Source organism: Netta rufina (assembly GCF_964035555.1).
Source record: "Netta rufina genome assembly, chromosome: 1".
Classification (NCBI taxonomy): domain Eukaryota; kingdom Metazoa; phylum Chordata; class Aves; order Anseriformes; family Anatidae; genus Netta; species Netta rufina.
Window position 1 is genome coordinate 1349055 of NC_140123.1, and position 25041 is coordinate 1374095.

Here is a 25041-nt window from a genome sequence, read left to right on the forward strand (position 1 = left end):
GCTCCCGCCCAGCTCGGTGCCATCTGTGAGCCCACTGAGGGCACGTTCGATCTCCCCGTCGATGCCATTGACAAAAATCCTAAATAAAACAGGTCCCAGAAGCGAGCCCTGGGGAACACCACGGGGTGAGAGGCTGCGGAGGGGATCGAAGGCCATCCACGGCCACCCAGCCAGGATTTTCCCCGCTGAATTTCACAAGCCACAAGTCCTGCAGGTCACACCAAGCCGTCCCCAGCCTGTCAGCAGAGGCAGGGTCACCTTCTGGGCACGCCTTTAATTTTATTTAATTGGGAATTCACCAAGATTCGAACATCACCTTCAGTCAGCTCCACGAGCAGCTTTCTTCCAGCGTTTGGCCTTCAAACCCACCAACCTCAGCAGCAAGCAGCAGGGCAAAGCTAAAAAAGGGGGCAGGGAACAGGGTCTGCTGTTGTCCTTCCCTTTTAGCCTCTTTTAGAGGCAGGCAGCCCCAGGAGCCAGCTGCACAGCCCAGCGGGGAAGCCACCTCTTGTGTGCTGGCCCAAAATAAAACCCAAAATACTTACAGAAGTGCTCTTTTACACACCTTTCCTGCGAGTCTAAACATATTAGAACAGTTCAGTTGGAAGGAGCCTGCAAAGATCATCAAGTCCACCTGCCTGACCTCAGGGCTAACCATAAGTCAAGGGTTTGTTACAAAGGGCACCATCCAAACAAAGATTTCCGTGCACAATATAACCCACTGCTGCTGAAGGGGAGCTCTCACCTTCATCCCAAAGCGCCCCGATTAACGTGCTGGCGCAAAACCCATCTACCCTGAATCAGCTGTCCCAATAGCTCATAAAATCCTACAGGTCTTAATGTTTGAGCTTGCAATGAATGCAAGTTATTTTTGGAGAGCTTCTCTTTTCATCCACGGCCACCTCCTAGGCTTTATTCTCTGCAATTTTATTCTTGGAAATTCGCAGTAAAGGCTTCGTAAAAAATAAAACCGGTGAGTTGAATGACAGGAGCAGGTCACCGGTCTGTAATTACCAAGTCCATTTCCTCCTCAAACATCGCAAAAGCTGCAAAAATTAAGTGGCAGCAGTCAGGAGCACTCCAAAAAAGCCCCTGAAAGCTTCCTCTGCTGTGCACGAGAAGCGCTCAGCTCCAGCACTGAGCACACCTCATTTCTGTCCTGCTCTCTGTGTCATATCCTGGCCACTTTAAAGCCTCCTGAGAAAAGGGAATTACTACAGACAAGGTCCAATTTCCCGAACTGCTCTAAACAGAAGCGGTTTTCTTGGAGACAACAGCTCTGACACAGCTTTCTATACAACGCAGATGCCTTTAGGAGACTCGAGACAGTTATGGAAAGACAATAACAAAGTCGGAGAGTGAATGAAGAGCGATTAAAGGGAGAAAATAGAAAACAAAGACTAATTGTTCAGCCCTCACTCGTAAGCCCTGGGAACAAAAGCGTGTGCCTGGTGTCTCGGAGCAGAACATAAAGGCAGCAATCAAGGGGAGAGCAGGGAGATTTAATTAGGGAGGCTCCTCCGAGCCAGTCGCCAGCAGCGTTAAGGAAGATGCCCAGCAGTGGTGAGACAGGAGAAAAGCAAAACGATCGTCACGCAGGCAGTTTTCTTCCACCCACAGCCCAGCCTTAATCACAGTTCGTTTTAGAGGAGGTGAGCACGTACACCCAAACCAAAAGGGACGACGGGGAGGCACGGCTCGAATTAATTACAGCGAGGAAATTTCAATCAAGCTCGAGGACAAAAGCTCCCCATAGCTAAATACAGCGAGGGGGGGGGGAAAATAGCACAGGCGTTTTGCTTTGATCGGAGGCAGTAAAAGTCCCCGGGGGTGAGACAGAGCCCTTGTTTGATAACAAGGTTTGTTGTTTGATAACAGCCAGCCTCTGGAGACCTCGTCTCCTGTGCCTGCGATGCGACGAGGAGCTTCTCCTTGCAGCTTTCCCTCCATCCCCTCCTTTGTTTACATCGGGTGCCGCCGCACTGCCCGTGCCCAGCCTCCTCCTGCTGCTGCTGCAGCCCTCCTCCGGCTGCTTTGGAGCCCCAAAATTCACGGGGCTCCTTCAAAACCTCTCTAATTATCAAGTTCAAGCCCCGGAGGAAGTGTCACGACTGTCACCTAGAGAAGCTGGGGGTGAACAGGTGCCTCTTCAGCTGCTATTTGCCTGGCTAATTTCAGGTTTGTAGAAATATTATTATTTCACTAGTGCTGGGCTTAATCAGCACTATTTTTTCCCCTGGTAGCCTTTAGGTTTAAAAGGTGTAAACCCTCCTAGATCATACCCGTTTGGGATCAGCACACACTGAGCTGTTTAAGAGCCTTTTAGCAGGGTAACCAAAGGAAAGTCAGGCTCCAAAACCCCTCGGTGTTAGAGCTCGGCCTGGCTTACCAGGTGTGGCACCACAGATATTGTCACCTACCTGCACTCCTCGCTGCTCCCAGGCACTTCCACGGGCATTTGGTGAGCGTTTGCTTGACAAAAAAGGAGGCAAATGGCCCCAAAATATCCCCCCTACCACACAGCTGGCTGGGGCAGGACCACAAGGAAGCCACCAGCAGGGAGGTGCAGCAGCCTGTGGGGGTGTTTGGGTCCCTCCCCACCCCCAGGCGATGTTTTTAAGCCCAGCCCGTGACGTTTTGGCGAAACAGCAAAAAATAATAAGCCTCTCGGCAGCGGTTTGGGGAAAATAACCCCAAAAAAAGGCATTATTAGCGAGACGATCCCTCAGGGGAATTAGCACTGCGCTATAACAGCCTGCAGCCCACCGGGTGGGCTCTCAGCCCCCCGTAACCCCCAAGAGAGGTTAGAACGAGGATATTTTGGGGGAAATAAAGGCGAAAACGGTCAAAACGCCAGCTCTGCGGGCACCTCACACCGCCGGGCAGGGGGTGCCTCGGCTCGGGTAGGGGGTGCCGGGGGGCTGCCAGCATCGTGCCCCCAGCCCTCAGTAGCCCTCAGTGACCCTCAGCAGCCCTCAGGGGCCCCATCGCGGTCCCGGTCCCCGCACCTTGTCCCAGCTCAGCCACTGCCACACCGCCCGGTCCAGCTGCGCGTCCCCGGTGCTGCGGGCGGCCGTCAGGGGCACGTTGGAGTTCACGTCGCCCATCTCGGGTGAAAATGGGGAAGAAGGAGGAGGAGGAGAAGGAGGAGAAGGAGGCAGCGGCTTCACTCCGCGGCACCGGGCATCGCCGGGAGGGCTCCGCAGGGACCCGAGGGGCCGCAGCCACCGCCCGCTCCCCTCAGCGCCGCCCGCACCGCTGCTTCTCCACAGCGAGGCCCCGCCCCCGCGCCGCCCGCCCGCCAATCAAAGCCCGGGATTGCCGCTGGAGGGGCGGAGAAATGCGGTCCCGCCCGCCAGCTTCCTGTCGGGAAGTGTAGTCCGGTCCGCGCAGGGCGCGTAGCAAAGTGGATTGGTTGTTGTCAGGCAGAGAACTACAAGTCCCGGCAGGCCTTGCGGCGTGCCGCCTTGTGCCTCAGGGCGGCAGCGGGCCCGCTGAGGGGCCCGGCCTCGCCTCTAGCCGTCATACGGCGCTGGGGCCTCGGGGGCTGAAGAGGGTTCTTGGGTGTTCCTCGTTTCCACTTTATATAAAAATAAATAAATAAAATTAAATAAATAAAATTAAATAATAATAAATAAATAATAATAAATTTCACTTACAAATAAAGTAAATAAATGTGTGTGTGTGTATTTAGGATATCCCGTGCCGCCCCACTGAAGGGGCGTGCTAATCCGTCAGGGTGATGCGTGCAAGCAAAAACCTAAAAAACTAAAAAATCTCCTTAATTGTGCCCCTGTCAGCCCCAAGCCAGCTTCCAAGCTTCTCGCTTTTCTCCCTCTGGAAGGAAAATTGCATCGGTCTGCCCTTGGGCAATGAGCCCGTGGTTTTGGGGTGTTCCCGGACAGGCTCCAGCAGCATTTAAATTGATGTGAGGAGGGAAATAACAACCCTCACTGCCATCCCAGTCATCCCCAGTTGTAACAGGGTTGTCCCCCTGTGTGCTCAGCCCTGCTGCCATCCCCAGCAGCTCTGCTGAGGTTGCCATAGCGATCGCAGGCCCTGACACGAGGCTTTGGGGTCCGCAGGGTGATGGGACTGCGCTGCGAGGTTTTTGGGGTCCGTAGGGGAATAGGATCGCTGCCCAAGGGATGCTGGAAGAGAAGGGAGGTGTGAAACAATAGGGCTTCACGGCTGGGAGCAGCACAGGCCCTCGGGGAGGTGGAACGAGCTTGATGGGAGAGGAGGATGCAATGGAGGGATGGAGAGATGCAGGGATGCAGCGTGGGGTGCTGAAGCTGCTCAACATAGCTCTTGTAAGCTATACAAGGGAACAATCTCTAATAAAAGCTTAGAAATCGTTTTTAACATCCCTCCCCTTTGAAGCTTTCAAGTGTGTCTTGAAGGGACCTGGTTCCTGGCTGCAGACACAAACAAATCCTCTGGTCCAGAGGGCTGGCTTGGTACAACGGAGTGAACCTATAAACTGTTGCACAGGGCTGCTGGTAGGCAGCAGAAGAGGTAAAGACAGAAATAAATCAGCCTGTTATCACTGAAGGGCTGTCCTACGGCTGTTTACGGTGTAGAAGGAGAAGAAGGTGGAGCGAGGAAATCACACCTAACAGATGAATCCAACAGTCAGCGGGCGAGATAGCTCTTCTCTGGGGGGATGAGGGGAATCCATCTGTTGGTACCGATGCTCGGAGAAAGGAGGCAGCCTGTGCGGCAGTATGAAAGGGTTCTCCAACCAGAGCTGCCACACGATGAGACAGAGATAACCCTGCCAGCCCAACCTGAGCACAAACTGCACAGCACCGTGCTTCCCATCAGCTTCGGCATCACCCTGCAGGCTTATGTACCCGATACCACCTACTCCTTCATGTTATTTCCTCTCCCTTTCTCATTTTTCTCTTTCCTCTCTCTCTGCATATCTCCTCATAAAGAGGTGGCAGCCTTAGCAGCTCTGGTGTGATCCTGAGCCCAGTTAAAGCAGTGGCCCAAGCAGCCAGATGCCAGGACATTTCTCCAGATCTCAGAATAGCCGACGAGGGTGGCTCCCTCGGGGAACGTGCACATGAGAGTCGACACGAGGCACAGTTTCTGCTCTTCATATCTTTGCTGCTCTTTTCCGCTCCTTCGTGTTTTATTTTCAAGGAAAGGCCCAGCACAACAGCAGCTCCAGTCTATAAAAACTTCATTTTCCCCCCAAAAAAGGACAATGCCTATGTTAAATGCCTCTCTAAAGCCTGCCAAGCAGGAACATTTCTTACAAGAACTCTGTAGCTCTTTGGAAAGGCAGTAAGAGAGACTCTTAAAATTAAGCTTCATATTTCAAATGCTTCCATTCGTAGCTACATTTTTTTTTCCTTATGCTCTTAATGAGAGCTTTAAATTATTCTGAAGAGTAGTCTTCTGCCATCAGAGCAAGCAGGATGTTTCTTTATATGGCACCCTGAATCTCATAAAGCAGTTTCACACAAGACAGTGACAGCCATGCCCACACCCCATGTTATCAGTGCTCAGCTTCCCGGCCACAATTAAAAGCAGGATTTGACCTTCATCGCTGTTGCTTAATTAGGAGAATGATCAGTCCTTCAGCTATTGGGGATCCTCCGTGATTATTTCCCTGAAGAAAGATAAGGCAGCCTCATAGAAGATAAGAATCTGTGTGCGTGTTATTTCTTTCTTGGAAATAACCACAGCACGGAGGGGCTGAAACTTCTCTGCGGGGTATCCTGTGCTGGGAGCTGCCAGCACCACAGGGACCGTGGTGGGGCTCAGCTGGAGGGAATGACTTCATCCTAGCCAAAACACACATCTACATGTGCCTATGTGTGGCTCTGTGTGTGTGTTTTAAGGGAAAGGCGCTGCTCCCCGTGCTGCTCTGACACCCAGAGTGCCCCCACGTAGCATAACCGCAGCTACGGGATGGCAGATAGCAGCCCGTGTCCCCAAAACGAGAGTCCTCTTTTAACATAGACGAAATAATGCAAGTTAAAAGAGACTTGCTAATAGCACACAGCTCCTGTTTGGGGTTTAAATTTACGCACTGCAGGGGTAAAGATGGTTAAATGCACCCGTCAGGGCTGGGCTCGCAGCGTCTCAGTAGCGTTCCCCCGAACAATGCTGCGCATATTTCGCTCCTACCAACGCGCTCCGTGCTTTTTCAGCAGAAGAATGGCCGAGCGCACGCTGATGTCACTGCAAAGCAGAAAGAAAAACCGTCTGTACGGTCGTGTGAGCATCCTCAGTGACCTGGCACCGCAGAGCAAATCCTCGCCCTCAACAACCCGGATTAGCTCTGTTGGTTACCCAGAGCTGCCCAGCCCCGCGCTGGAGAGCCTCGGGGCTGAACCCAGAAGGTGCAGTGTTTCCATGGCAATTTTGCCACACGTAATTTATTCCAAATAAGCCTCCGAAGGGCCCACGGCTCCTTCCAATGATATTCTGGGATTCTGGGCTGTTTTTTCTGCCCCCTGGTTCCTGCAGTGAGACGAGTCACGCGGGATGAACCCAGCGCGTCCTTCCAGCTCGCTCGGCAGGCACTCCGCATGCCCTTGCTCCGTGGCACGGCTTTTGTTTTATTATTTATGGATCCTGAACAGCCTGTGCCTCTTGGGTTACCTGGTGATAATGCAGCAACTCCCATCCTTTCATTTGCCTCGCTCGGAGCACCCTAACGCCAGGCAGGCAGCGCAACCCTAAACCCCGGGCAGCGATAACACCCCTGCCAGTCAATAGGGTGCTGTGTGGGGACGTGCCTCTGTGGGGACGTGCCTCTGTGGCCCCAAATGCCATATTTAACCTGATCTGGGGTCCAAGCAGCTGAAATCTTTGCCCTGAAGAAGCGCAGGCTGGCAGGAGGGAAGGACACAGCAGCAACCACGGAGGCTGGGAAGCGCTCTGCAGCTTGGTGCTTCATGGTGGGAGCCCTGGGGGGGCCTGATCCTGCACCCCCCAGCATGGACAATGTCCTCTTTGGTTTGCTGAAGGCTTAAATGCCCTAAATAACCCGAAAATAATCAGAGCTGCCGGAAAACCTCTGCTCTCAGCCCAACAACAGGGCTGGATCCTGGGGTGACAGCCCCTGCCAAAGCCCCCCCTGCGTGTGCCACGTTTTGTACCGGGCAGCTGGGTGCAGAAAACCCACGACAGGTCCGGTTCTGCCCACAGCAAACACAAAGAAATTCAGGCCCGTCGCCTCTCCCCACCCTAAATTCTCACCCGATCTGATAAAAGAGCATTTTATAGACTCCGGTGAAGGAGGTGGGAAAGCCGCGGCGAGCGTGGGGGAAATTTGGGCACCTCCTGCCCGCTCAGCTCTCAGCTCTCAGCACCCCAGGGAGGCTGGATTCAGACGCCAGCCCCCTCGTATATCAAAGCCTGTCCTTTCCCAACCAGACCTGGTTATTTTTAATCCTCCCCGCTAGGTATTAATAGCCCACACGCGTGCTCCGCCGAACGGTTCAGCCACATCCATCTGTGGAAAAGATGTGCCGGGCCCGTCTCCTCCGATGGGAGAGCACGACAGGACCGTGTCAAGCTTTTCACCCCAATTTATCCCTTCGATTAATCCCAAACGAGGGCATAAATGGCGTGGAATTGAGTGAATCTGTATGAAAAACTTCCTGTAAGGGGAGAAAACCAGATCCCAGCTGGGATTTCCCAACTGTCCCTATGAATAAATGCTGCCTCGAGCTTTATTAAGAAAAGCTGTGTGTTTTTTTTTTTACCCAAGCTGTTTTTTTTTACCCCCTGGTGCAGATCCTGCAGGTACCCGTGCGGTAGGCAAGCTGAACTGAGCTGCCCCGCGATCAAACGGTTGGTTTTATGGCCAGGTTTGTGATAAATTCACGGCAGCTTATCACCAGCGCCTGCAGATTGTCCTGCCGGGACTCACCCCGGCGCAACCAAGTGTTCCTGGGTGGCTTTGCTGGGGGAAATTGGGGTTTTCCATCGGGGAATTGTAAAAACAAACTCGTAAAATGGGTTATTTGGGATGGGTGAGAGCAGGAGCTGCGCCCAGCGCTTGGATTCCCACCTCTACGGATGGACATCCAACACGTCGGGGTGATAAAAAATTCAGGGCCACGAAGGATGTGAAGCTAGCTCAGCTGAATTTTGCTTGTTTTTGCAGGTGTGTGGTTAATTTTCTCCTGAAAATCAGTGATTTTGGGGAAATGGATGCTGTGGACACCAAGGGAAGGGTCCAGGAGCCTCATTTCCCCCAAAACCACCTCGCCACCCACCAGAAATCTCCGTAGGGCAGCGCTGGCTGTGGCCAAACCCCTGTCCCCTTGTAGGAGGACATCGTACACCATCGCTGTCGGTCCCTCCTGTTTCACCCAGTGCAATTCTCATCAAATTCTCCCCAACACGATGCCCACAAGCCTATCACCACACCCCAAGCTGCCTTAAACTGGTCAGTCCCAGCTTGCCACACACGTAACGTTCCCACAACCCTTCCCAAGGACGGGGCAGACGGCTGCAGGTGTCGTCTCAAAAATAAATTAAATTAAATTAAATTAAATTAAATTAAAATAAACAAGCAACCAAATACATTGGCCTTACACGCGCCCTGCGTCTTTCTGGCTGCAAACCCTAATGTAATCAGCTGCAATCTGCAGTTTGATTTGGTGATTTACCAAAATTTAGTGATTCCCCAAAGCCAGCGCTGCCCCAGCTCTGCTCTGTGCCCGGGCGAGCGCCCCTCTGTGCTGTTCCACCCCATAAGCACCACCCATAATCACGAGCCCCTAATTAGCCCCTAAATCCAACCCCGGCAGCTGAAGCAAACCCATTTGGGGAGGTTTCCAGTGTATTCCCCATGTCCCCGAGCATCCCCAGAGGCAAAGGCCACCAGGTGGCACTGGCACCTTGTCACCCAGCCCGATGGTGGCTTGTGGGGACACCCAGGGCACCCCCTGGCCTTGCGCAGACCCTGATCCTAATATAATTATGGGGACAGGAGGAGGAACCAGCAGAGGGGAGATCAGGAGGGTGACAAATTCTAGAGCAGCTTGGTCTTTCAGGAGGGTTTTTCCCCTTCTAGGGTCTTCCCTTCATTGGGAAGGCCACTTCTTGGGGGGTTTTGGGGTGCCCACCAGGCTGTCCCATCCCGGGGACCCCACAGCAGGTGCTCTGGGTTTTAGGGGAGGGTAAACACCGCGGAGGTGGAGAAAACCCAGAGCGCAAATCCACCCGGAGGAGGAGGAGGAGGATCTCATCCCGGCTGTGCCCTCCCGCTCTGCTTCCCCGGAGTTATTTGCAGATAAAGGGTTTGTTTGCCTTTCCCAACGCCGTAACCACAAGGCAAACACCCGCGGAGCCTCTCGAGCCCCCTCCTGCCTGGTGCCCAGGGACAGCAGTGGCATTTGCTCCGCCTGAAACCCTTCCTGCACCGCGTGCCCAACCCAGCAACGGCAACCGCCCCCAAAACGCAGCCCACCGGGGACCCCAAAAACCCCTGCAGCGGGTTTCACGCCCGGAGCGGGGCTGAAGGCACGGGAAATCCCAAATTCCTGGGTGCCAAGGTTGCCAGCCCTCCCCGAAACGCCGTGGTTTGGCGGCGCGGGCGCAGGCGCCGCGGCGGTGTTTGAGTGCAGGAGGAAGGTGCCCTACAGACCAGACCAATTAGACAGTAATTAAGCCCTAATAAGCAGATTAAGACGTCCGAGGGGCCGCTCCGGGCGCCGGGGCTGGGTGGCTGGTGCTGCCCTACACCGTACCCTTGCAGCAGCCTGTTTGGAAGGACGGGGACATTCGCCACCCCGTGGGCCAGCCCCAAACCCGGCTGCTTGAAGAGCGGGGACGCAGCCGAGGAGCCCAGGAGGGTCCAAGCCCGTCCCCTTCCCGTTTGCCCCTTGGAAAACACGTTTGGGAGCCGAGGTACAAAAGGCCAAAGCTACAGCCGGCAGCACCCCGCAGGAAGGAAGCAGGAAAAGCGCCGGCATCATCGGCCAGAGCCCGGCCGGACCCTCGGGGGCGCAAGTCCCATCACAAAGCCATTTTGGCCACTGCCGAGCCCTCGAGGGGCACCACGCTCGGAGAAGAAGCAGACACGAGCCCTCGGGAACCGGCATCTCCTTTAATTCCCCGCCAGCAAAGGCCCGCCACCGTTTTTGCAGCGACAGCTTTTAGCAGCAGGAAAACCCACCCACGAGCCCACGGTCACCGAGCTCCTGCCACCCCATGGCACGCTTTGGAGGGCGAAGAGCAGAAAAGAGGCGAATTTTCCTCCTCGACAGCCCGTGCCAAATTCAGCAGGGCATGGGAACGGTGGGAAAGGAGCTGCCCCTGTTGTCCCCATGTCCCCATGGTGTCCCCAGCAGGGATGGCTCCACGGCACCGGGACCTGCCCGCGGGTCGCGCCGGGCGCGTGGATCCCGGCCCCTGACCCATTTTGGGGCTTTGCAAGCGTCAGATCATGGAGACCCGGTTCTTGATGTAGACGTGGTAGGGGTCGCTGCGCTTGTCCACCTTGCGGGACCGGGTGTAGCCCAGGATCAAGCTGCCCACGGTGGCAGCGAAAAGGGTCATGACGAAGAGGATGTACATGTAGGCGTTGTCGTCCCGGCCGCCGGCACCGCGGGCGCTGGCGTTGCGGGGAGCAGCGGGGCGCAGGAGGGTCCCGTGTAGAGTTTGGTTCAAGGCATCCAGCATCGCCTGCAGGCTCCGGTGCCACGGCTCCGTCCCGTTCTCATCCTCCATCTCCTCGCCCTGCCTGAGCAACAGGGGGGTGCCGTCAGCCCCCGCAGTGCAGGAGCCTTGGGGTGGACCCAGGGGTGAGCCCCGAAACGGTCCTTGGAGAGCAAGGAGAGGGGGAGGAGGGGTGTTTTGGTGGAGGAAGGAAAACCCCAAATCCAGCCCCGTTCCCATTAGCAGAGCCCCGGTGACGCCCACGGGAGCTGGGGGCACCCGGCTTGGGTCCCCCCCCGTGCCCTCCTGGGATTTAACACCATTTTAATTCGGTGCTGCTCCCTTCATCGACCCCAAAAAAAAACTGAGGGAGGGTATTTAATGTTTTCCGTCAAATCCACTTGAAGGCAGGCTGGGTTCAGCACCCGCTGCACGTGCACGGACGCCTGTAGGACATCCTCTGACAGACAGACAGACAGACGAGCCCCCGCCAGGCACTTCCCCTACAGAAATCGGTCCCGACCCCAAACACCTCCCCGGGCTGGCGTCACCTTCATGCCCAAGGGACGTCCTGGGGTCCCCCCCAGCGCCTGCCAGGACTTGCCTGGGGTCCCCCACCCTAAAAAAAAGCAGCTTTGGGATTGATCCTGCCACACACCCACCCCAATCACCCCAAGCAGCCCTAGCCAGGGGGGCACAGATCCCTGCACGCCCCCATGGACCCATCCCAAGGGGTGTTGCTGCCCCAAACCCCCCGAAATTTCCATCCCCACACACAAACTGGGTCCCGGACCCCCTCCAGCCCCCCCCCCAGGACATGGGACCCCTCTTCCAGCCCACCCCAAAACCCCCGTGCACAGGCAGCTGCCTCCCCCCTAAAAAAAAAAATAAAAGGATCCCCCAAATACGAGGTGCAGCAGCGAGGAGGAGGAGGAAGGGGCTTAGGGGGGGGGCACCCGTGGACCCCGTTGTCATTATAAACACCTGGAAATCAGGGAGAAGCCCGAATTTGGAGAATTTCCAGCCAAAAAATGTAATTTCTCCCCCACAGAGCCCTACAGCGGGGTGCACCCCAGGGTGTCCCTATATCGTAGGAGGTGTAGGGGTGGGAATTAAGGGGGGGGGGGTTTGGCACTCACCGGGTGCTCTCGGTGCCTGCACGGCCGCCAGGCTGAGCCGGGACTGGAGCATCGCGGCCGGCAGCCGGGCTGGGAGTGCCGCAGCCTCCTCCCCTTCCCGGGGCAGAGCCACCTGCCCCAAAGCCACCCAGCCCCAATAGGGCCACCACCAACTCGTCCCCAAACCCTCAACGATCCCGTCGTGGTGTCCCCCCCCCCCCCCCCTCCGAGCCCGGATGCCGGTTTTATAGGGCCGGGAGAGCCACCCAGCTTTGCGCTTCCCAACCCCGCCACGCTGCCGGTCACGCTTTCCTGTCCCTCCTCCGGACAAAAGGAGCAGCAAAAGTTCCCAGAAAGCTGTTTTTTTTTCATATAAAATCTGCCGATTTCTGTCCACCAGGAGCAAAGACGGAGATTTCAGCCACCCCGGCCTCTCCTTCTCGTCCCAGGGGTCAGCACGCATCCACCCCGGTTGTGGGTTTTGGGGGGAGGTCAGCACGCATCCACCCCCATTGTGCATTTTTGGGGGAAAAGAGGAAAAATAAAAACAAAATCTGCAATTGGGGTAATTCCCACAGTGCTACCAGTTCCAGCTGAGGCTTGTGGGATCCGTCCCTGACCCCAAGCATTATTTTCACAGCACCTGCAGGAGCCCCAACCACGGGGGTGTCACAGCATCAGCACACCCCTGGGTGCCCTATAGGGCCGGCGGTGGCACTTTGGTTTTTGGGGCTGTCCCGTTCGCCAAACTCCTGTCCCAAAACCAAGCACGGGGCAACCCCATGGGGGACACGACGAGCCCCAACTGGTGTCTGGGACCCCCCCGGTGCCTTCCTAGGCTTCGGGTTCATCCGAAAAGACCAAGGCGCAGCCGAAAACCTCCTGGAAGCAGTGGAGGAAGGGTTGTAGGACGTCGGCTACGGGGACGTGGCGGCCCAGCTCGCGGCTCAGCGAGGTCACCCCCATCCCTTCCAGCCCGCAGGGGACGATGTGCTCAAACCAGGCCAGGTCGGTGCAGCAGTTCAGCGCCAGCCCGTGGGAGGTGATGTAGTGCCCGCAGTGCACCCCTGGGTGTTAAAGGGGGGGGACGGGGACGTGAAGGGGGGGCACCTGGCAGCAGCCCCAAGTGCCCCTCGTGTCCCGTGCCTTCCCCCTTGCACACCCCATTGCCCACCCCATTACACACCCCATTGCACCCCCCTTCCACACCCTATTGCACACCCATTACACTCCCCCTTACCCCCCCTTGCAGCCCCCTTTGCCCACCCTATTGCACTCCCCCTTGTCCCCCATTGCACACCCCATTGCCCACCCCCTTGCACTCCCCTTGCACATCCCCCTGGCCCACCCCACTGCATCCCCCTTGCCCACCCTATTACACACCCATTGCACACCCCTCTTGCACACCCATTACACTCCCCCTTGCCCCCCCTTGCACACCCCATTGCCCCCCATTCTTTGCCCTTGCACACCCCATTATCCCCCCATTCCCCCCCTTGCACACCCCATTGCCCACCCTATTACACATCCCATTACACACCCCCCGGTGTCCCCCCCTTGCCCACCCCATTACACACCCCATTGCCCACCCTATTGCACACCCCTTGCCCACCCCATTATACCCCCCTTGCCCACCACATTACATCCCCATTCCCCCCCTTGCACACCCCATTACACACCCCTTGCACACCCCATTACACACCCCTTGCACACCCCATTACACACCCCATTACACACCCCTTCCTCCCCCCTTGCACCCCCCATTGACCCCCATTCCCCACCCCCTTCCCCCCCCATTCCTCACCCCATTGCCCACCCTATTACCCACCCCCCTTGCACCCCCCTTGCCCACCCCATTACCCCCCCTTGCACACTCCATTACACACCCCTTGCACTCCCCCTACCTCACCCCCTTCCCCACCCCCTTCCCCCCCATTCTCCACCCCATTGCCCACCCTATTATCCACCCCCCTTGCACACCCCATTACACATCCCATTACACACCCCTTGCACTCCCCCTTGCACCCCCTTACCCACCCCATTTCTCACCCCATTCCCCACCCCCTTCCCCCCCCATTCCCCACCCCACTGCCCACCCTATTGCACCCCCCTTGCCCACCCTATTACACCCCCATTCCCCCCCTTGCACACTCCATTATACCCCCCTTCCCCACCCCATTCCCCCCCATTCCCCACCCCATTACACCCCCCTTAACCACCCCATTGCTCACCCCATTGCCCACCCCATTGCACCCCCTTCCCCACCCCATTGCACTCCCCCTTGCACCCCCTTCCCCACCCCATTGCTCACCCCATTACACTCCCCTTCCCCACCCCATTCCCCACCCTATTCCCCACCCCCCTTGCCCACCCCTTGCACCCCCCTTGCCCATCCCATTACACCCCCCTTCCCCACCCCATTCCCCACCCCATTCCCCCCCCATTTCCCACCCCATTACACCCCCCCTCCTCCCCCCTTGCACCCCCATTCCCCACCCCCTTGCACCCCCTTCCCCACCCCATAACACCCCCCTTCCCCACCCCATTCCCCCCCCATTCCCTACCCCATTACACCCCCCTTCCCCACCCCATTCCCCCCCCATTCCCCCCACCCCCTCCCCACCCCCCAACCCCCTTCCCCACCCCATTCCCCCCCCTATTCCCCACCCCCTTCCCCACCCTATTCCCCACCCCCCTTGCACCCCCCTTCCCCACCATCCCCCCACCACCCCCCCACCCCCTTCCCCACCCCATTCCTCACCCCATTACACCCCCCTTCCCCACCCCATTCCCCCCCCATTCCCCCCACCCCCTCCCCACCCCCCCAACCCCACTCCCACCCCATTCCCCCCCCTCCTCACCGATGGCCGCCACCTTCCCGTCCCCCACCCAGACTCCGGTGAGCGGGGGGGGCCTGGCTGTCGCTGCGGGCACCCCGAGGCGGCGGCACAGCCTCACCCCCACCTCCTCCAACCCCCCCACGAACCCCCTCAGCCCCAACCTCCGCGCCCTCAGGTCCAAAACCACCAAAGCCAGCAGCTGCCCGGGCCCGTGATAGGTAACGTGGCCCCCCCGCCTCACCGCCGCCAACCCCGCTCCTTTCTCCCTCAATTTGGCCGCCAGCGACACCCCGGGGGCTCCCCTCAGCCCCCAGGCGTACACGGGCTCGGCCGGTTCGCTCAGCACCAGGCTCTCGGCCGGCCAAAGCGGCGGGGCTGGGGGGCGGCTGCTGGGGGGGTTGGGCTGGGGGGGGGGCCGCAGCAGCAGCCCCTAGGGCCGCCGCCCGGGCCGCCCCCACGCAGCGCTCCTGGACGCGCAGAGCCAACGAGTAGGGCACGGGGCCCAGGAGCAGCACCCGCACGGCGCCCCCGGGCATGGCGAGGGGGTGGATTTGGGGGTTTGGGGGGGTTTGGGGGGGTTTGGGGGGGTTTGGGGTCGTTTCTGGGCCTGGTTCGGGTTGAGGAAGCCGCCTTAGGCCGCCCGGGGGAGGAGCTGAGCGCGGCGGGGAGGGGAATGGGGACGGGGCGGGGAATGGGGAAGGGCATGGGGACAGGGGACAGGAATAGGGACAGGGGAGGGATAGGGAGACAGGGGATGGGTATATGGGGACAGGGGATGGATGTGGGGACAGGGGACGGGGAACAAGGGATAAGGAAGGGACAGGTATAGGGACAGGGGAGGGACAGGGGGACAGGGGATAGGGGACAAGGGACAAGGAAGGGACAGGAGTAGGGACAGGGGACAGACATGGGGACAGGGAACAGATGTGGGGACAGAGGATGGATGTGGGGACAGGGAACAAACATGGAGACAGGGGACAGACTTGGGGACACGAAGAGGGAACATGTATATGGGGACAGGGGACAGGTATGGGGACAGGAGACAGGGGGACAGGGGACGGACATGGGGACAAGAGACAGATATGGGGATGGGAACAGACAGGGGGACAGGGGACAGATGTGGGGACAGGGGACAGGCAGGGGGACAGGGAACCAGGAATAGGGGTGAGGATAGGAGAGAGGGGACAGGTATATGGGGACAGGGAACAGACATGGGGACAGGGGACAGGTATATGGGGACAGGGAATGGACATGGGGTCAAGGGACAGATATGGGGACAGGGGACAGACAAGGGGACATGAAGAGGGGACAGGTATATGGGGACAGGGGACAGACGTGGGGACAAGGGACAAACATGGAGACAGGGGACAGACTTGGGGACACGAAGAGGGAACATGTATATGGGGACAGGGGACAGGTATGGGGACAGGGGATGGATATGGGGACAGGGGACGAGGGACAAGGAAGGGACAGGAATAGGGACAGGAAACAGATATGGGGACAGGGGACAGACTTGGGGACATGAAGAGGGGACAGGTATATGGGGACAGGGAATAGACGTGGGGACAAGGGATGGACATGGAGACGGGGCAGGAGATGGGTATACGGGGACAGGAGACAAGAGACAAGGGACAGGTATGGGGACAGGGGACGGACATGGGACAGGAAGAGGGTATAGGGACAGGGAACAGACATGGGGACAGGGGACAGGCAGGGGAACAGGGGACAGGTATATGGGGACATGAAGAGGGGATGGGTATATGGGGACAGGGAACAGACATGGGGACAGGACAGGCAGGGGGACAGGGGACAGATGTGGGGACAGGGGACCAGGAATAGGGGCTGGGAATAGGGCAGAGGGGACAGGTATATGGGGATATGGGATAGCCATGGGGACATGCACAGGGAGTAGGGCCTGAGAATAGGGGATAGGTGACAAGGGACAGGTGTTTGTGGGTAGGGGACAGGCATGGGGACAGGGGACAAGGGGCCAGGGAAGGGGGATAAGCATGAGGACAGGGGATCAGGGACAGCGAACAGGGCCTGGGAATAGGATATAGGGCTGTAGGGCTCAGGTGACAGTTATATGTGGATGGGGACAGGCACGGGGACAGGGGAAAGGGGACCTAGAATAGGATCTAGGGGCCAGGCAAGGGGACAGGGAATAGGGCCTGGCATGGGGCCAGGCAGGGGGACAGGGGATCGAGGACAGGGAATAGGGCCCAGGAATAGCTTGGGGTCCTGTGCAGGGGCCTAGGGACAGGGATATAGGGACAGGACCAAGGACTTGGGGGGAGAAAGTCCCAAGACAGGGGACAGGGCTTAGGAGATAGGGGGCAGGAGTGGGGAAAAGGGTCTGGGGATGGGGGATAAGGCACGGGGACGAGGAATGGGGCATGGGGGTGGCCTGTAGGGCCCAGGAGTATGGGGTACAGCACCTATAGGGTGGGGAACACGGGGGAAAAGGAAAATTCCTATTCTAAGCACATTCCTTGGAGTTTTATCGGATAAAGCCAGCCCTACAGACAGCTCCGTGCTTGCCATCCCCATCCCTGAGGGGATCCTGCCCCAGTTTGCTCCCCCAAACCTACTGGGAGCACTGGTGACAAACGGGACATGGGGGTGGCCCCGCAAGGTCAGGCCTCGGGAATAAAGCCTCGGGGACAAAGGCTGTGCACAGCCTGCTGAGATCAATCACGCCGCGGCTTCAGGAGCGATAAAACCTCCCCACCTTCCTTTTTTTTTTTCTTACAGACGTGGAAAATAATGCAGGGCCCACGAGCAGACCGTTCCCACCGAGCAACCCGTCCCCAGAGCCTCCAGCGCACGTTATCATTGGGATTAAGATTATGAGAGCCTTGGTAGGTGCGGTTTGATTTTATGGAGCTAATAAACCCCGTTTTTATCAAAAAGGCACCTGGGCTCTGCTCTGCTCTGCTGAGGCCGCCCCTCGAGTGCTGGGTTCAGCTTTGGGCCCCTCACTCCCAGAAGGACATCGAGGCCCTGGAGCGTGGCCAGAGAAGGGCTCCGAAGCTGGGGAAGGGCCTGGGACACAAGTTAGGCTTTTTTTAGTTAGGCTGAGATGAGATCTGATCGTGCCATCTTTTGGGAACGTTACAACCAAGTCTGAGCCCTTGATTTCATGGATACTGAGAGGAAGTTAGGAAAATATATATTTTTTGACATTTCACTGGGAAATGAACCATTTCCCTACAGAAATCTCCAGCAGCAGATGCAGGCAGTGCCCTCCTGCCTCCAGCTGACCAGCTTCACTAAGGTTTCCTGACCAGGACTGAAAAACGTCCCCCAGTTTTGGGGTTTGGGCTGCTGAAATGCAGCCACTCTGCAGCCCCCTCCTTGGGATGCTCCCCCGGGACCAAAGCTGGGGGCACACTCCCCTTTCAACATAATAGGGGAAGATTTGAGTCGATTTTTACAGCTTTTGGGCCTTGAGGTGGTGTTCTGTGGGGCTGAGGCATCCCACCTCATACTCCTGTGCTATGAGGACTGAGGGAAGGCTCATGGCCCTACAAGAGCCCCCAACCCCTTCCCTCTTGGGGCTTCCCAAAAAGTAGCATCCCCCAAATCCCTGTCCCACAGGACATGAGGTTATTGCCACCAGGAACAGCTTCAGGAAGGCGCAGAGGAGGGAAATCCACAGCAGGGCAGCGCCAAACTCCCACATGGCCTGGTGTGAGCCCGCCATTTTGGGATGCCTCATCACCAGCGACCCCAAAGTGAATGCTTTGAGAAAATCTTTGAGTAAAAGACCTGTGAGGAGCGGCTGAGGGACCTGGGGGGGTTTGGGGTGGGGAAGAGGAGGCTCAGGGCAGAGCTTATTGCTCTCTGCAACTGCCTGAAAGGAAGGGGTGGGGAGCTGGGGGGCAGCCTCTGCTCACAGGGAACCAGGGCCAGGAGCAGAGGGAACGGCCTCGAGTTGTGCCAGGGGAGGCTCAGGTTGGCAATGAGGAGACATTTCTGCTCAGCAAGAGCGGTCAGGCCTTGGGACGGGTTGCCCAGGGAGGTGGGGGAGTCCCTGTCCCTGGAGGTCTCTAAAAGACGTTTAGATGTAGAGCTCAGTGATATGGGTTAGTGGAGGACTGGTTAGGGTTAGGTCAGAGGTTGGGCTGGGTGATCTTGGAGGGCTCTTCCAATCTAGACGTTTCTGTGAGCGCCACAACAGCTTGTAAAAAAAAGGACAGCCTGGGAAACAGCACCATAAAACCCACCGGGGCGTTGTGTCAGCACCCCGTGGGCACATTTCACATGTCTACCATCTCCTTTTGGTCAGGATCACCGCGCCGATTCGGGGAGAGCTGCTCGGGGCCCTGCCGCCGCCGCCGGCGCCCGCCCTTGGCAGGGGAGGCTGGCGCTCGGCACCAACATTGTGTGCGGCTCCAGCTATTTCCTTTTCTTGTGATTGAGCCTCCAGCTCCCGCTGGGACATCAAAGCCCAACGCTCTTCCTTTTTGGCATGCTGCGGAGCTGCCTGCGTAAGAGAAGTGTGTGCCACTGGCCCTGCGAGCCTCGGAAATGGGACGAGAGAAAGGAGCGTGGGGCATTCCCTGCCAGCATCCTGCCCCGCGAGCAGGGAGGAGACGGAGAAGATTGCATGGAAAGGAGCCATGGATAGCTCAGGTTTTATCCTCCATTTATCCCCATTAAGGGCTTTTTGGTCACGACACTGCTCTGTGTTACCTTTTCCCCGGGATACCTTGCACCGCAGCCGAGCTTCTTGAATCCTCCCCAGCTCCTTGGATCGCAGGAGCAGGCAGGGCCCGTCCTGCTGGCACGGGGCTGAAGGACATTGCCCCTCGGGGAGCTCTGGAGCTAAGGCAAACCCAGGTTTAATGGCAGGAAGAGGAGGGGAGGACAAAGGTGGGGGCTGTGAGACAGGTGCCTGGCAAGAAGGGGGCCGCAGTGAGTACGGGCGGATGCAAAGGGCAGCGTCTTGGCTCCGGGAGAGCCCGTGACAAAATTCCTGTTGACTTTGGCAGGGCCAGGATGTCACGGAGAGGTGACAGAGCTGTCCCAGTGTCACGGGCAAAGCCAGGAGCAGATTGCCCTGCCTGGGGTGCCCCTCACACCGCTGTCTATGGAGATATGGAGACCCCTCCCCATGCAGATCCCCCTTTTTTTTTTTTTTATTTCAGGCAGGTTGTACCAAGCTGGCTCCTCTTACTGAAATTTGTGCCAAGGGGCACACCAGCACAGGTGCTAACTGTTCGCATTAAATAATGGTACGAATTTTCTGGAGCGTGCAGGAGTTTGGTGTGTGGGCTGGAACCCGGCTCTGCTCGGGGCTGCACGAGCTGAGAAGAAAAATCCCACCCCAAGGAAAATCAGAACACCCTGAGCTGTGTTTCTGGACCCATCACCGCGTGCCTCTGTTCACCCATCGGGCTGGAAGGAGCCCAGAGGTCACCTCCTTGCCCCAAGGACCCTGGCATCACACGAGTGCTGCAAGCACAGCCCACCAGCCCTGCAGTTATCTGAGGGACGAACATTTTCCCTCTGGCTCATTCCCTAATAAACTTCTCACTCGAGCTGACGTCCCCGGCTCATTCAGCCAGGATCTCGGGGGACATGACCCACGGCCAGAACCGCTCCTGCCCCCCTTATTTATTCAATGACTCAAAGAAACGCTCCCGAGGCTGTGACAAAGGGGAAGAAAAACAAGGAAATGCACGTGTGAGGCTGTGCTGCGGGCTGCACGCACCGGGGGTGCATTTAGGAAGTAGTTAAGGAAGCTCCTTGCTGCGCCTGGGGAGAGGGGTCGGAGCCGGTGCCAGGCCCCGTGTCTGTCTGCCTTCCCCCAGCAGCCGGCATCCTTTGACCCATTTCGGGGTCTGCATTGCTCCTCCAGGCTCTCCTGCTGGTGTTTGTGCTCAGGAAGGAAAGGTGCAGCTCAGATGAACCACCTGGACCTCGTCGATGCTGGTGGAGATGTCCCCATGTCTGCTTTGTCCCCAGCTGCTTCCCAGCTCCCCTCTTGGCACAGCTCCACATGCAGCCAGTCCTGCTGAAACCATCCCAGCCAGGCTGAGCACTCCCCAGAGCACCTTTTTTTTTAATGAGAAATCCTCTAAAAGAGCTGAGTTAGGGAGCAGGCTGGCGTGCTGGCAGGTCCCTGGAGGCAGCAGCCCCAGACGGGGCGCTGGGGACACCCCTCGGGGGCTGCAGTGCCACCTGCGAGGGACATGATCGTAGACATGCTAATTTCCAAATTTCACCTGCCACATTAAATAGCTTGTGCCTCAGCTACCTGACCCAAACACCATGGTATGAGCTGCGTGTAAAGGACCAAAAATCTCCGTGCATTTTCACGGGGGCTCCAGAGGTGCTCAGAGGGGCTGCTATGGGAGGCAGAGCTCCTTGTGTGCCCTTTAGGATCCTTGTGTGCCCTTTAGGATCCTTGTGTGCCCTTTAGGGACTCTTTTCAAGCACTTACAAAGCCTGTTTCCTTGACTCATTTCTTTTCACTGCTTTTCATACTGACTCATTGCTTTGCATACCGAGGGGAGCTGGCACTCAGGCGTCCGGATTTAGCAGGACAGAGGAAGAAAAAGGTGGGGTGAGCGCATGTGGCACTGCCTATTGACAGACCTGCAAATTGCTGGGAGATCAGGATCCATTTTAGCAGTGGGAAAGGAGAGGCAGAGAGGAATCGTGCAACAACCCAGGGCCGGGAAGATGGCACGGACCTGAATCCAGCAGCTCGGTGTCATGGTCCTGGCGCGCAGAGGTCTCCACACCCAACTCTCTGCTCCCTTTCCTCTCTATCTGACATGAATTTCAGGGAACTGTTGACTAGATACCGTTCTCTTTGTGCTTGATGGAAATAAAAAATACGTGAAAAGTGACAGTCAGGATGGTAAAAATGGCTTTTCCTTCTGTTTTTCCCTGCTGCTGCCAAAAACCTGCCAGTTCGGAATGTTTTTCACAGGCTCATCTCCCAGGAGAAGCGAGCTATTTCGGATGGAAGCAGCTGGTTCTTCTAAAAGGTCTTATTTCAGACACCGGAATGGAAAAAACAACAAATAAAACACCATCTATTCCCACTCTTTGGGGTCAGACCTGGTGTTTTTGCCTCCTGTGACAGGGGGCAGACGAACCTGTAAGTGTTCAGACAGGAGCTGCGAGCTGCAGCGGCCAGCGGGGAACTTTTTTTTCAGCAGACATCGCACAGACCCGCTCCGTTTTCACTGGCACAAGTAAATATACAGCGGCTGCTGTTCTAGTTACGTTTAAATCAATAAATATTCTTTTAGAATATCAAAGTGGCTGCGCTCGGCTCCCTCCAGGTGCAGGTTTTGGTTTATGCGGCCCACGCAGTTCGTGTCCGAGTGTCGCTGGAAGGAGAGGGGGGCTCAAATCGGGGTGATAAAACACTCTTTGGTGCCCAAACCAGGGCTAAAGCAGGTCTCAAAGACCAGGAACCTGCACATAGGGAGGAGAATAAGCCAGGAGGGGAGGGAGCTGTGGGAATTTGGGACCCGGTCTGGGCAGGAGGCGAGGAAAGGGAGATCTGGTAAAAGCCATTTTGGCTTTGTGGGCCTCCTTTAATCGCGTGTGGTGTGGGGACGATTGTGCTTGACTTTGTTTGTTAAAGGCTTTGAGATTCTGCATGGAAAGGGCTTTAACACGGTGAAAATGTTTAGTATCTTTGAGGCCTTTTTAAACTCAACAGCACCAACCTTCGGGCATCTTTCTTCTCCATCTTCCGTACCGGGGACCTGCTGCTTCTCTCCTGCACAGGCTACAAAGCAGGAGCCACAGAGGTTTGGGGGATGAAGATTAGGTTGGAAGGGATCTCTGGAGGCCTCAGGTCTGACCTCGTGCCCAAAACAGTGTCTGGCCTGAGGCTGGGGTGGGTTGCTTAGGGCTTTATCCCATCAGCTATTGAAAACCTGCACGAACGGAGACACACAGCCTGCCTGCAGCCCTGCCCAGTGCAGGAACAAGCTTCTCCTCGTATCAGTCTGAACCTCTCTGGTTTCAGATTAGACCCATGTAGTTACCTTGGAGTATAAAGCAGGCATGAGCGAGAGCAGAACCAGCCCCTGTTCCCCGTTTTTGTAGAAATAAAAGAAATCCTCAGCTAGAAGGCCTTCAGCAAGCTCATTCGAAACCTAAGAGCAGTCGGCGATACCAGGACATACTGTGATCTGAAGGTGAAAAGTGTGATCTTACAGTTCCCAGGCACTCCAACGGAGGCCAGGAAATCATCCAGAATGCTCAAAGCAGGAAACAAAAACAATAAAAGAAAACAAAAGATGAAAAGAGGCTTTTTAAAGCAAAATGGTGAGTAATGCATCAAGACCTGCACTGTTTGCCTGTAAAACCAAACACAAATGCCAAGCCACAAGCAAAATGTCACACGGCGCAAGAACAGCTACGGTGACATGAATAAAAAGAGAGAAGCAGCGTGGGAGAAGGCGCACGGGAGCGCAGGAGGAAGAGGATGCGAGCAGCTTTGTCAGCAGCAGCCCAAGGGACGCGGTGCCAGCTGAGCAAGGCGATTGTTGTGGCCACTGGAGAGGCACTCGGCACACTATGGGGGCCGCGTGCGTCACGTGAGCTTATTTTAACACATCGAACGCGTGCAATTTCCTTCCCTCAGCTTTGCCAGGTGAAAAATTGACGCAGTCGAACGAGGAGCCGCATCCGCTCGGAGCTCACTTGGAGCGGGTGACTTCGCCGTGGAGCGAGGTGCTCCCCGGTTCAGCATCCTCCCGACGGGGGATCTTTGGGGTTCTGCACCTGGTGGAGCTGAGCAAGGCTCTCCCTGAGCCCTGTACATCAAAACCCCATTTTTTTGGTCAGTATTGGGTTAGTCTCTGGCCCTCTTTGCTCCCCAAACCACCGCGGTGGGTTTCGGCGGTGCGGGCGCAGCGTGCCATGGGGACGAAGGGCGGCGACCCCACTCCGGCCACACTTTGTAGGGGCTGCTGTGGGGCTGAAGCTTGGGACCACCGCTCCCCCAGCTCCTGTGGGCAGAGCGAGGCACTGCTCGCAGCAGAAGCTCTGCCCTGCGCTTCTCACCCTTGCTCGCCCCAGCACCAGCAGCAGGGTTTAAAGCCTTGGGGCTTCCCGGCAGGAGTGGTGCCGAGCTGGCACCTGCTGACCGAGCAGGGGAATTGCACAAAAAATGAGGGTTTTGGAGACGTGGGGCCCGTGCCCCTGGGTAGACAGACATTCATTCCCCTGGCTGCAACCATGGTGGCACCTTGGCAAGCTCTGCCACAGTGGCTTCTCCAAAACTGGTATTTTTACTTATTTTTTTCCTACCAGTAACCAAATCCTTTTTGGGTTGTTTTCCCCCAAATCAACCAACCTGCTTTTTTTTTTTTTTTTTTTTTTTTTTTTTTTTTTTCCCAAAGTCAAATCTCGCCAGCACCTACGGTGCCAGCCCTCCTCCAAGGACCCCATCTTCTCCCTACACACAGAGCTCAGACCTCGCAGCAGCTTAAACTTCGTGTTGCATTCTTTGGGGTACCAAGGGGGGAAGAGGGAAGGAGTTTTCCCATCCTGGGACACACAACATAGCGTGGCTGAGCTGATACATACATTTTTTCCCCTTATCTCCCTCCCTGCTCAGTCTCAGCACGCTGCAGCTGTGCACCGTGCTGTTTTTGGGGAGATGCTTTCCTGCCCTTTCTCATCTCTGTTTTATCCGTAGTTGTTCTTCAGAGAATTGTCATTATTTCCTAGCTGCAACTCTTGTTTATCTTCTTTAATAGCCTGTCTGCTGGGGAAACCGATCTGCATAGCTGCTAGAAAACAAGCTGTTCTGCCCCAGCTCCTTCTGTGCCCATCCTGCTATTGAATAAATGTCAAATAATCCATGCTGAGGCACACTAATTACCTTGAAATAAAAGGCATCGACAACAGGAATCCGTAGGGGAAGCATTCCATCAATCTCCCCATGCAAACAGCCCCGAGAACACACTCGGAGCGAGATGTGGACATCAGTCAATAACCTGAAGTGAGAAATGCCAGCTACCACCGTGGCTCAAGCTGGGAAATTCTCCTGATGCTTTTGAAGCCATTCATGTAAATCATCTTTTTTTTAAAGCTGTGACAACTTGTACTTGGTGGATGGAAAGATAATATTCTTTTTGCCAACGCATTCCCAGATGGCTACACATGTTTTTGTTTTTTTTTTTTTTTCTCAACGACAGTGCTTAAATCTTACATTTTTATTTTTTGAGAAAGAACTTTTCATGCAAAAGTACGAGAAATCCTGGCACAAACGTCTGTACAAGGTGCAAAAGTGAAAGAAATCTATCTGTTCGTGCCATTAGCCATACAATATTTCCCCCCTGATGCTGCGCGATGCTGCGATGTGCCATAAAACAGGCGAGTGGACTGGGAACCGGCTCCAGATGAAGCCACTTAAATGTGGGTGTCTCCACTTATGCTGGGTGTCTAAAACTCGGTGTCAC

General features: G+C 56.5%; 3 protein-coding genes and 1 long non-coding RNA gene across 6 annotated transcripts in view; 1 reads left to right on the forward strand and 3 right to left on the reverse strand.

The window, feature by feature from the left end:
- The window catches only part of PGM2L1 (phosphoglucomutase 2 like 1), a 33673-nt gene extending 30408 nt beyond the window's left edge, over positions 1-3265 (reverse strand). The window contains exon 1 of the mRNA XM_084306448.1: positions 3009-3265. Coding sequence (XP_084162574.1) covers positions 3009-3107 — 99 coding nt within the window. The 5' untranslated portion in view covers positions 3108-3265. The remainder of the gene's footprint in view (positions 1-3008) is intronic.
- A 6824-nt stretch (positions 3266-10089) lies between these two features.
- KCNE3 (potassium voltage-gated channel subfamily E regulatory subunit 3) lies at positions 10090-12273 on the reverse strand (the record flags this gene model as incomplete). 3 transcript variants are annotated; one of them, XM_084282880.1, is made up of 3 exons in its annotated part: positions 10090-10720; positions 11187-11254; positions 11775-11980. In XM_084282880.1, the coding sequence occupies one exon, from the start codon at positions 10705-10707 to the stop codon at positions 10417-10419; it is 291 nt and encodes a 96-aa protein (XP_084139006.1). In that variant the 3' UTR covers positions 10090-10416. The 3 variants fall into 3 exon arrangements, with proteins under 3 accessions (XP_084139006.1, XP_084139004.1, XP_084139005.1); XM_084282878.1 differs by lacking the exon at positions 11187-11254 and having other exon boundaries at positions 10090-10799; positions 11775-12273; XM_084282879.1 differs by lacking the exon at positions 11187-11254.
- LIPT2 (lipoyl(octanoyl) transferase 2) lies at positions 12100-15163 on the reverse strand. The gene is given in 3 exon segments (XM_084282908.1): positions 12100-12820; positions 14615-14954; positions 14956-15163. Coding segments are annotated over 3 exon segments (747 nt in total). The 5' UTR covers positions 15130-15163; the 3' UTR covers positions 12100-12587.
- A 1934-nt stretch (positions 15164-17097) lies between these two features.
- LOC311222124 lies at positions 17098-21793 on the forward strand. Its single transcript, XR_014619340.1, has 3 exons — positions 17098-17228; positions 17348-17454; positions 18885-21793. It is a non-coding gene; the product is annotated as an uncharacterized lncRNA (long non-coding RNA).
- Positions 21794-25041: the final 3248 nt, after the last annotated feature.